General features: G+C 34.5%; 1 protein-coding gene and 1 long non-coding RNA gene across 2 annotated transcripts; both read right to left on the reverse strand.

Annotated features, from left to right (window-relative positions):
• Nucleotides 1–4,277: 4,277 nt before the first annotated feature.
• LOC147277729 (uncharacterized) lies at nt 4,278–5,141 on the reverse strand. The gene is made up of 3 exons (XR_015123924.1): nt 4,934–5,141; nt 4,798–4,857; nt 4,278–4,585 (listed from the first exon to the last, which is right to left on the reverse strand). It is a non-coding gene; the product is annotated as an uncharacterized LOC147277729 (long non-coding RNA).
• A 191-nt stretch (nt 5,142–5,332) lies between these two features.
• Nucleotides 5,333–8,396, reverse strand: LOC147277730 (uncharacterized). The gene is made up of 8 exons (XM_086255705.1): nt 8,271–8,396; nt 8,008–8,082; nt 7,457–7,525; nt 6,341–6,417; nt 6,143–6,231; nt 5,890–6,019; nt 5,458–5,548; nt 5,333–5,386 (listed from the first exon to the last, which is right to left on the reverse strand). Exons 1-8 carry the CDS (start codon nt 8,379–8,381, stop codon nt 5,333–5,335), a joined length of 696 nt encoding a protein of 231 aa, XP_086111831.1. The 5' UTR covers nt 8,382–8,396.
• Between the last annotated feature and the right edge of the window lie 3,117 nt (nt 8,397–11,513).

The following is an 11,513-nucleotide window of genomic DNA, read 5'->3' on the forward strand; positions in this document are numbered from 1 at the left end:
ACACCAAGATTTTATCCACGTAACTCCGATTTGCAATCCATATTCGCCTACGCGTTCGTGAGCTCGAACTCTTTCCTACCATGCCAAAATAATAATTTTTAAAAATACCTTTCAATTAATTCCTTTTGTAAACCCAAACTTTCTCATTAAGGGCTTAATCCTCCAAATCTTTAAAAAAATCTCTAACCAGGGATTCGGGTTTGAAAAATATTCCGAAAATTTACCTATGAGCTCCTCTCTCCTTGTACCATTTGTCTATTGCCATAACTTCAAACTTTGAGTCCTCGAAATCTATTCCAATAAATTCTACAATACTAAATAATTTCCATAATTTAAATAAATCCTTAATAACTTAAAATTTAATCATTAAAGATAATTTTAACCTCAAATAAATTCTCTATAAACTCTTAAACGTATTATTGTCAACCAATTAATTTACAAAATTTTTTTTGGGTCCCACAACTTAACTTTACTTTGTGCTTCTTAGGTCCACAACCATTAAAATTTTAAATTCCTAGTGAACTTTTGATCGGGTCATTACAAAAAGCGGTTGAAGAGTTTGAAAAGCTTGTTATAGCCTGGTGTCGAGAAGAGTTGGACAGGGCTTTACTTCAGTGGGAAAGGGGGCAGCGAATTGAGATTGCTGTTGAATACATTTCTGAAGCCCGAGAACTTGATATCTACATGGAGGATTTAGAGTATGAGCATGCCAAACTAGATGATTCAAAGGCCAAGGTTCAAGATCCATTGATTAAGATTAACTTGGGTACAGAAGAAAAGCTTTGCCCGATCTTTATTAGTGGGTTGTTAGGCGTGAGCGAAAAAAAGGCAATGGTAACAGTCCTTAGAGAATATTCAGATTGTTTCACCGGGAGTTATGACGAGATGTTAGGGCTAGAGAGATCTATTGTTGAGCACAGATTGCCGTTGAAAGAAGGATTTAAACCTTTCACTCAGCCAGCGAGAAGGTTCTCCAAAGAATTAGAGCTGAAGATAACCGAAGAGATCCAACGGCTGGTGAAGACAAGGTTCATTCGCTCGATCTGTTATGCCAAATGGATTTCTAATATCGTGTCAGTCATGAAGAAGAATGAAAAGCTAAGAGTATTTGTTGATTTCAGAAACTTGAACACAACCACATCAAAAGACAAATACCCGATGCCCGTAGCAGGCCTGTTGGTTGATGGATCACCTCACTGGGCACAAGATTTTGTCATTCATGAATGGTCATATAAGTTACAATCAAATTTTCATTTCTGAAGAAGACCGAGACAAGATTGCATTTAGATGTCTAAGAGCTGGCAGACTGTACGAATGGATTGTTATGCCTTTTGGATTGAAGAATGCTGACACCACATACCAACAGGCTATGAATGCAATTTTCCATGATTTGATTGGAAAGTCTGTTAAAGTGTATGTGGACGATATTGTGGTCAAAACGAAGCAGAGAGCTACACATTTACATGACCTTCGGCACGCTTTTGAGAAGATGAGGAAGCATAACTTGAAGATGGATCCATTGAAATGCGCTTTTGGGGTCTCGGCAAAGAACTTTTTAGGGTTTCTTGTGCACCAGCGAGGAGTGGAAGTGGACAAAAACAAGGCAAAGGCAATCATGGAAGCTCCCCCGCCGAAAAATAAGAAGGAATCACAATCCTTTCTAGATAAGGTGAATTTCCTTTGCCGGTTCATTTCGAATTTGTCTGGCAAGATCAATCCCTTTACCACTTTGCTTCACCGGAAGAACTATCTTACTAAACCTCCAGTTTTAATGCCTCTTAAGAGAGGAGTCCTTAAGTTATACATTTCGGCATCTGAGCAGTCAATTCGGAGTTTGCTTGCCCTAGACAAGATAATAAGGGAAGGAACAAGCCATTTATTATCTCAACAGGATTCTCACAGCTGTGGAAGTGAAGTACTCGGCTATTGAGAAGTTATGTCCTGCATTATACTTTTCGGCTGTAAAACTCAGACACTATTTGCTACCTTGTTATGTACAAGTGATTGCCAAAACCGATTTGGTGAAATACATGCTAACTCGGCCCATGATCCATACTAAAAGCTCACTATAGGTACGCGCATTGAGATACCTAAGGTAAATTTGAGTTAAGGTTTTCAATTTTTTTTTTCTGATTTCTTTCTCCCATTCGTCTCAGGTATTTTCAAATTTGATAAATTTCTAGTTTTATTTTTTATTGAGATTAGGTTTTTTTTATGCTTGTGTTTTCTGGGTTTTGGCATGTAGGCACCTCTCTCTCTGTCTCTCTCTCTCCAAGTTATTTTCCTTCTCTTTTCTGGGTTGTGGTTGCAGTAATGTTAATTGGGTATTGATTTCTGCAATTTGAGTGTTGATAGCCCGGTTTCTGGATAATGATTGCTATAGTTAGAATTAGGTGTTGATTTCTTTTCATATTTGAATTTGGGTTTGAATTGACTTAAGGTGGGTATTGGGAATTGATTATTGTTTTTGTAGTGAGATTATTCAAGTTTCCAAATTGTTTAGAAACTTTTTGAGCATAAGCGAGCAAGCCCATCTGACTGCCATTTTCTCCTTGTGATCGTAAGATTTGAAACATCTGATTCTAAGAGTTTATTTTCTTGGCTGCTTGCATTGGATGAGTTTATGAGTTGTATTGGATATATACTAACTGGATGATGGTCACTGATGACCAAGTAGGTTGTTTCAAATTGATTTAGCTCTACTTGTTTATTATTATTTTATTAGATTTCTTTAGGCCATTTGAATAATGGATTGCATGTGTTTGTTTCTTGTAACTTAATTTTATATTTTCATGTTTATATATGTTGTCAATGTCAATGCCAGATTATTGGTGGGGCAGTGCTTCATGATATGTCCATTGCAGAAATGAAGACAGGAGAGAGAAAAACGTTGGTTTCCACATTAGCGGCATATCTCAATGCAACGTTGGTTTCCACATTAGCAGCATATCTCAATGCCCTGACTAGTGAAGGTTTTCATGGTATGTTTTGTGTGTTAGTTCTAATAGAAATTTTCTTATTGCTTGCATGCCATATCCAATAGAGTATGTCATAGAATTATTGGGAAATGCCATGCCATTTCCACTGGTACACTTGTATGCAAATGTCATGTGTTGTATGGTACAAGCTTTAGCAGATTACATGGTACATTAGGTCCTTTTTTTTTTCTTTTGTTGAAAATTGTCAAAATTTAATTCTTTATTTTGCTCTCTCTCTCTCTCTCTCTCTCTCTCTCTGTAACTGGGACTGTAATGAGGTATTTTGTTTGAAACCCATGTGTAAATGTGCAAAATATATTACTTATACTTTTCAGCTTGTACATTGTTAATTTGTATTTTAAACATATATATCTTCTTGGTTTCAGTGAACCATTTAAAAGAATATGTACTTCAATCTTTAAATGTTGGAGTAGATTTTTGGTAGCACTCCTTTAAAATTTTCAAAGGAATTTTGAATGAATATTTCATCTTCAATTGGCAGAGGAAGATGAATTGAATATCAGTTAGAATACAATTGCTATTATACACTACAAGAAAAACCTTCATATATATCAGTGATAAACCGATATCTATTTAGGTTTCCAACCGATATAATGCGTGCCGATATCTATTCTCCCATATTACATATCGGTTATTCACTGATGTCTATATTATATTAGATATCGTATTTGTTTGATAATCCGATATGATATACCATCATTGTTATCAGATATTAATGATTTCTGATACCTTAAAAACTACATTCCGATATGTAAGATACTTATGATATCATTAGTAATTTTGAAACCGATATACAAAATGTATTCAATATCGTCTTGGTACTAAAAATCAGATATAAAATGAGTATAGCATATCGGTTTTGTAATTAAAATTGGATATAAATGGTGTATCACATATCGGTTTGGTACTTAAAATCTGATATAAAAAGTGTATACTATATCGGTTTTGTACTTTAAATCTGATATAAAAGGTGTATAACATATCGGTTTTGTACTTAAAATCGGATATAAAAGGTGTACAACATATCGGTTTGGTACTTAAAATCTGATATGTAAGGTTGGTGTGAAATATATTTTTTTTTTTTTTTGTGCAAAACCTCATATAAATGCCATGGATATGCAAGTAGACAAATGTGTGGCCTAAAATTGGTGCATTTTCAAATTTGCCTTCCATTCAAATATTCCAAGTACAAAAATGCATTTCATTCATCCAAACATTCCAATTAAGTACAAATAAAAAGATTACAAATTAATCCCACAAAAACAATAGTCCCAGCCATGATCAAATTAAATTCCATAACCCCATCAATTGTTCCAATTCAAAGCTGCCTACACTTTCAAAATATTGGCATGGCAGCAATTTTCTGAACCTTTGACTACATTGTTCTAAAATCTGCATGCACTTGTTCTTCCTTTACAAAAAATTGGCTTGGCCATCTAAATACCACAAAATGGCTAACGTACCCTACTTCATACGTACCGACATGGCTATATATAAGTCGAGATGACAAACTGTCCCCATTCAACCCACACCTCATCAATTTGTGCTTGGGTGTAACTGCTTCGCTTGTGCTTTGGATTAGACCACTGAAAATATATAGCATAGCAAATTACATTATAATAAAACATTTTTCCCAACTTGCATGCTATAAAAGAACCAATCCACATATCAAAAACCATGGAAGAAATTTACATAAAACAAATGAAACATAACCAAGAAATGTAAGAAAGATCAAATAATTGAGAATAAATTAGCAGAGAATAAATTATTGGGAAATGGGATATAAATGGGTACTTACTGCAGAGTGTTGGTTCCTCATGTTTTTTGAAGCACTGCCCAAGTAAGGGAAGCTGAGGGCCTGCAACACGAAGTAGAGGAAAAATGAATAAAATTTATGACTTTCATAACATACAAATGTTTAAAAAAGCACGCACTATTGAGAGGATCATCTTATTGTGGCTTCTAGCAAGACAGAAGCAGTGTCAGTCTGCAAAAGATAAAACATGTTTTAGTAAATCATCTTATTGTGGAAGATGGATTTCAAAAGTTGGAGAAAAGAACCTCTTTATGCTGCTTCAGTTTCTTTAAGGTTACTATTATACAAAAAATAAAATAAAAAAATAAAGAAAGAGGATCACAGCACAAGGGAATAAGTCCTGCATAACCACACAAATGAGAACAAAAAAAATTTAAAAAAACAGGTCATGGAACCCAACTCATCGTCATTGAAGAATCCAACTCATCCAACCTACAGATCCATGCCAATATATGCCAAAATCATAACAGAGAATAACAATACATCATTGCATTTTGAAATAACAAGAATCAATCCATTAGCTTCTTTGGACAAAGAGATCTAGAATATGTGAAAAATTAAAATCAAGTCTCTGAAATTGGGATAACATATTATCCACAAAACAATTACTCTTAGGAAAATGGTATTCAACTAGTTATAAACCTGAAGAGTGAAAAGATCAGCAGATTGACCAATCACTTTATCATATTTCAGACCTTCTGCTGCGAGTCCAGCCATTGCTACCACTGCCAACCTAAAAGGCTACTACAATTTAGTTCTTCTCCACCACACACATATTATAGACTTCAAATGTATCAATTTATAAGGATATATTTTCCTGCAGTGAAATGCAACTATGTATTGCATTTGAATATGATAGAGTCATGTGGAAACATTGCAACAGGCATATTCAAATGGACTGGTTGCGCACAAGCCAAATCAGATTATCAGGAAACAATGAGACAGACTAATGGATTTACAGTGAAAAGATGCACCATTTTCAAAAGCACTAGGAGTACATTTGTTGCAGTTTCAGAAGGAAATATTACTGAAGCAAATTGATAATTCCAGTAGCTATAACTATCATATAAATACCTGTCTAGCTCCTTTGCATCAAGCTGCCCACTGTATATAAGCTTTTCCAGCCTTTCGTCAATGAGATTGACATGCTCTTTCCCGATATCTAGAGAATACCCCAGAATGGGGAGGCCCAGCAAATAAGCAACTATCCAAAGAGAAAATTGTTTTATCAGTATGTCAAGTAAGCAACTCAAAATCCGAGGCACTATTTATCAGTCAGAAAGTTTGATATTAAGAATCTGATATGTGTTTTAATGAAATGAAGTACCTAAAAAATGAGCAGCTTCATGTCTAGCTATTCTCTCCTGATAATCTGGGAAGAATGATGAAAAGCCAGATATGGCAGCTTGAAGAAGCCTACAAGTGCAGATAAAGCTTAGTTTTTAATGCAAGAATTAGAAAAACTGTTAAAACACTAAGAGTATCAAGGCATACAAATTAAATTCCATATAAAACTTAGTCTTACCCAGGGGCAGTGCTTCCCACACCCAAAACAACTAAAGAGATGCTCCCAATCAAGTATGGCACAAAAAAGCCCCAATCCTTCAAGTTTGGTACAGTGAGAACCCAAGATGTCAGTAAAAACCAGAATCTTTTCAAAAAAAATTTCTCTGTAAGGCATTCAAATTTTTCTCTATATTGTATAATTCCTCTAATTCAATATGTGAATATAACAGTTCAACACTTCAACAAAAATATTATTGCAAAAGACCTCAAGGCAAGCCTGTATCCCAAAAATGCAGTTGACAAATATTGGGAAATGATTAGGCTGATACAAAGATGAAACAGAATCCCTTGCTTTTTCTGTCTTAAACTTCTTCTACAATTTAAGTTGTGTGCATAAGTTAATTTCTTTGTTTAGTAAAAATGTCAAGTAGCTATAATTATCTGTGACATTCAATTTCTTTGTTTAGTGAAAATGTCAAGCAGCTATTATTATCTGTGACATTCAAGACAGAGGTCTGCTTGTCATACTTTAACTATCAAGAATCAAATGAAAGTCACTATAGATTATTCGTGCTTGACCCCAAAATGCTTTCTCCTAGTTCGCTGCAATAAAATTTGCCTGACATAGGTCCTTATAAATTTAAAAAAAAAAAAAAAAAGGGCTAGCTTACATAATAATTGGATTCCTCCTCCCCTCTTATATAGCCAGACCTTTCGAATTCATGCACAATGTATGATCAAATGCACCAGCAAGGTACTGAGAAAATTCCTCCACTTTTACACAAGATGCAAGAGAGAAAACTAATAATCTGATGCAGGTAGTGATACACTGTAACAATATAATTCAAAGACCAGGTTCCTATATATTCATCGAGATCAGAGAAAGGATGTTTGCATGAAAACATTCATATAGTTACGTACAAGTAGCAAAAGGCATGATTTCATGTCAATAGATGAAGAAAAACACTACCTCAACTATACACTGGTACAGAAAAAAACAGTAAAAATTGAAAAGAAAATTATCATTACACACATATAGGAACACAAACAACCCCTCCCAATCACACTGTCTAAGATAGTTGTTGTATAACTTATATGTGGACTTACAGAGAAAAGGAGATATAATCAAATTTACCCCAGGAAGTTGGCCAGCAAGAAGACCTAAGAATCCTGTTGTCCCCACCACGGTGAATAGAAAAGCGGCCTGTATCACTGAGAGATATTAATATTACAAAAAGTAGTTTGAAATCAATGCCTGAAAAATGCATATAGAAAGAGCCGCATCCAATTTTAGATGTGATGTGCCTTGTCTTTCCAGTCAGTTTATAACAATTCAGATTCACTAAAGATTAAAGAAAGATAAGAAGACAAAAAGGTAGAGAAATTCACAATAGGATGCTGACAATTTTAACTCAAAATTGGTCTGGACATCTTTTATCTAAGTAGTTTGGATTAAGGGTTTGCTGATGTGAGATTTGTCTTCATAGAAGTTGAAACCATAAAAAAAGGAAATAGATATATAAATGTAGTGTTGACGATTTGCAAAACAAACTTGCACAAAAGAGCCTAAAGGTTAAGAAGCTGTATGTAAAAGTAAGAACATCCAAGAAAGTTTTTGCATATAATTTTGGCTCATTCTGAATGCAAGTAGCACAAATAAATAACCAGTGTGTTACAAATACTTACATCATTTCTGACACTGGGAACTGCAAGGGTTTCTGCATTTTTAATTCCAAAAGTTGTCAGCTCCCTAAGAGAAGTCTGGTGCATAAATGTTGAAACTTGAACGAGTCAACCTATCTATTTTCCAACCAAGCAAATGTATAAACAATAATTCAATACATTGAACAGATCATTATCATTCAAGTACATGTATGCATGAGTTTGTAGATGTGGCTAATTTTTGGGTAGCAGTTTCCCAGAACTTCACATTTGTGATGGAGACTGACCGTACGCCGTGAGACATATGGCTGAGAACTCCATTTCTTGGCCCAACCAACTTCACTTAGCTGATCAAGTGCCTCTTTAACTGCACTGCTATCTTTCTGCGGCAAATACATACTTTTCAATGATATTCTTTCTATCTAATTTAGCTTCAGCCATGGGACTAAAAATCTACAGCTAAAGGCATTATCTATGAATTCAAAAAAAGATGATTGATATGAAGAAAAATGGCAGAGAAGGAAGAAAATAAATTAGCATTAATTAGCTTTAAATAGCTTTAAATAGCATTAAAAATGTTCTCATTTGGCCCAGTTGGATGCCTACGCTTCAGTTAACTGGAACATCATAATCTAGCTATTAATCTGAAAAGAATGTTTGGTGGGGTCATCAATTCATGAATTCATTACAAGTCCCAAAGTAGATGTGTTCATTGGTTTACCAAAAGAAACAAAAGATGTGTTCGATCATTGCATTTTTTTTTATATGAAAATTATAAGCATGCTTTTTTTGATATATATACATATATATAGTTCTATAAGTATGCATGGATACAAGGAGCTTTATGCTAATACTTTTTCGTTTCACATAAATAGCCAAAGCAAAGAATAAATAACCTATGGAAGATAGCACAATCATAATCAAACCCAAACCTATATACTTATTCCTTAGCAACTAAATTAATTAGTATATGACCATATTATGAAACACCAAGTAGAAAACTGTCCACATAAGCTCAAGTCAAATTTATGTTAGCACATTAGAAAACCAAAATTTCACAAGTTTTCAACAATTTTTTTTTCAAGAAAATTGCATTATGAGAAGAACAAATAAAAAAACAACCTTACAAGACACCCAAAGCCATAAACAAAGACCCTATATTTCATATTCAAGGCCTGTATATCTTTACAAATGAAATCACTCAACACACAACCCAATGTCTCAATATACCCAGATACTTTCATTGCCTTTATAACACAGACACACCAGCTGACCAGCTCATGGTCATGTAGGTACTCGAACACATGCTTTCATTTCTTACAAATCAAAAAATGAGAATCTCCACAAAACCCAAAATTAAAAAGAAATAAAAAAAACAACTAAACAAGCTCAAGCTAACACGCAGACATAATATATAACAAAATATAAAACTTTTATAACGACCCATGTCCGCAAACAAATAAAAATTCATAGATCGAGCTTCAAAAGAAGCTTAGGAAACTGAAATTGGAAAGTAAACGCTAAAACCAACAAAAAAGAGGAATAAGAACATGGAAAATCGAAGAAGGAGATTGTACCTGCGCTGCAAGAGGTTGGGGGGTCCTTCTGGAGATCTTTGAGCTCCTTCAAGATCCGCTTTAAAGCCATGGATGAACCTCGCAGATCGTCACAGATCTAAGAGGAAATGAGTTTCAGAGAAAAGGAAGAGAGAACGCACTTGACGACCCCTAATTTAGAAAGAAGAAACCCACGAGGAGGAGGTACAGAGAAGGGGAAAAAGCGAAAGAGATGAGGGATTGAGCTTACAATTTCCACACTCCAGTTGATCGACGCCATAACCAAAGGACGCCATCGACGCGAAAAAGAGGAGGGAGAATGAGAGCCACCGACACCAAGGACTTTTGGCAGTGGCGACGCCAAGATCGACTGAGAATGAGAACGAGAGAGAAGGATTGAGCTGGGTTATTGATCGAGTGAATGAGAGAGAAGGAGAGTGTTCGAGCCAAAGAAGAAAAAAAAAGGAGTCTGAGGGAATATGTGTGTCGTGACTGGGAGTTGGAAACCTGCTAAAATTTTTAAGTTAGGACCCCGTGTTTTTTTAGGTGAAATATAGTTATCAGATCTGACTTTTACATATCAGTTTTTTTGAAAAGTTAATCAAAAGTACAAAATTAAGATATCAAAAAAAAAAACTAGTGATATGTTAATAAATTAAGACATCGTCTAAAAAATTAACCGATATCTAAAATTTTACAATATCAGTTTATATAAAAACTGATATTAAAACAGTGATGTCTATTCAAGTTTTTCTTGTAGTGATAATATGGATTACCAATGTTGGTCTTTGCCCTACAATTTTTTTTTTCTTTGCAATGTGATGATAATAAGTGACCACACTTGTTAAGTTGTTTACTAGAGTTAGCTTTATAAGCAACACTCTCATTTTGTATTATGCACTAGCTTATCTTCTGTTTATGTTATCCCAAATATCTGTGTTTAATGAGGTTATGTTACTTAAGAGTGATGTTTTATCTTATTTAGTATGGCTAACCATTTTAATTAATGACAGGTATCCATATATTTATAACTGGGATGATATTGAACTTCATTGCTTAAAGGTTAGCATACTGCATTATATGGATCATATCGTTTAGATTAACTGCATGGCTCATAATCCTTCCAGCATTCTAAAGGCTTTGCCCAACCATTAGTAGCACATTACTAATTACTCTGATATTTAAAGCAAGTGTTTAATTTCTTTTCACATGTTTATTTGTTTGAATTGTCTCATTACTATTATGATCTTGCTAATCAATTATTTCTTCATTTCCTGATGATTTCATATAAATGATGGAGCATAGTATTTAAAGCTCTTTGGATAGATTAGTGAAGGATTGGGAAAACAGCTGTGTTTTAAGATTTCCTCTGTGAGTTTGAGGAGAGCCACTTCTATAAGCTTTCATGCAGAACAGTCCTTGAGGTTTTCTCAATATTGAGTAGCACTCTTGGGTAAGGAAACCTAAACTAAGTTGTGGACTCTGTGTAGACCTTAGTATTTTTGTATTGAGTATGTTGATATGCTTTGTTTTGGCAAAAGTGTTCAAAGTCCTAAGCTTTTACACAAAATCCTTTTTTTCTTATTTTGGCAGTCACTGACTCTGTGATACTCTTTTCGAATTCTATATTAATTGGTAAAGTATCTTGAGCTGATGTTTGGCGAGCATATCCTAGACATCCTAATGGTCATTTCATGACCAAGATCATGACATCAATCGGACCCCAGATGCATTAGCTATGCAATTTCTAAGTTGGCCCTAAAATTCTGAAATATATATGACAGAAAAGTATCTTTTGCATGCCTAAGTTTTCTAGCCTAACCTTGTGTACCTTATGAATTTATTACAAATTAAAGTTTTTGGAATGATGTTAGACTTTTAGAGATTGATTTTCTCATGCAAGGTCAAGTGGTTTGAGGTTGTGGGATCTCATTCATTCAACACTTGGATTTGGTGGATGAGCATTGCTCCCAA

Source organism: Dryas octopetala, chromosome 8 (genome assembly GCF_963921425.1).
Source record: "Dryas octopetala chromosome 8, drDryOcto1.1, whole genome shotgun sequence".
Taxonomy (NCBI): domain Eukaryota; kingdom Viridiplantae; phylum Streptophyta; class Magnoliopsida; order Rosales; family Rosaceae; genus Dryas; species Dryas octopetala.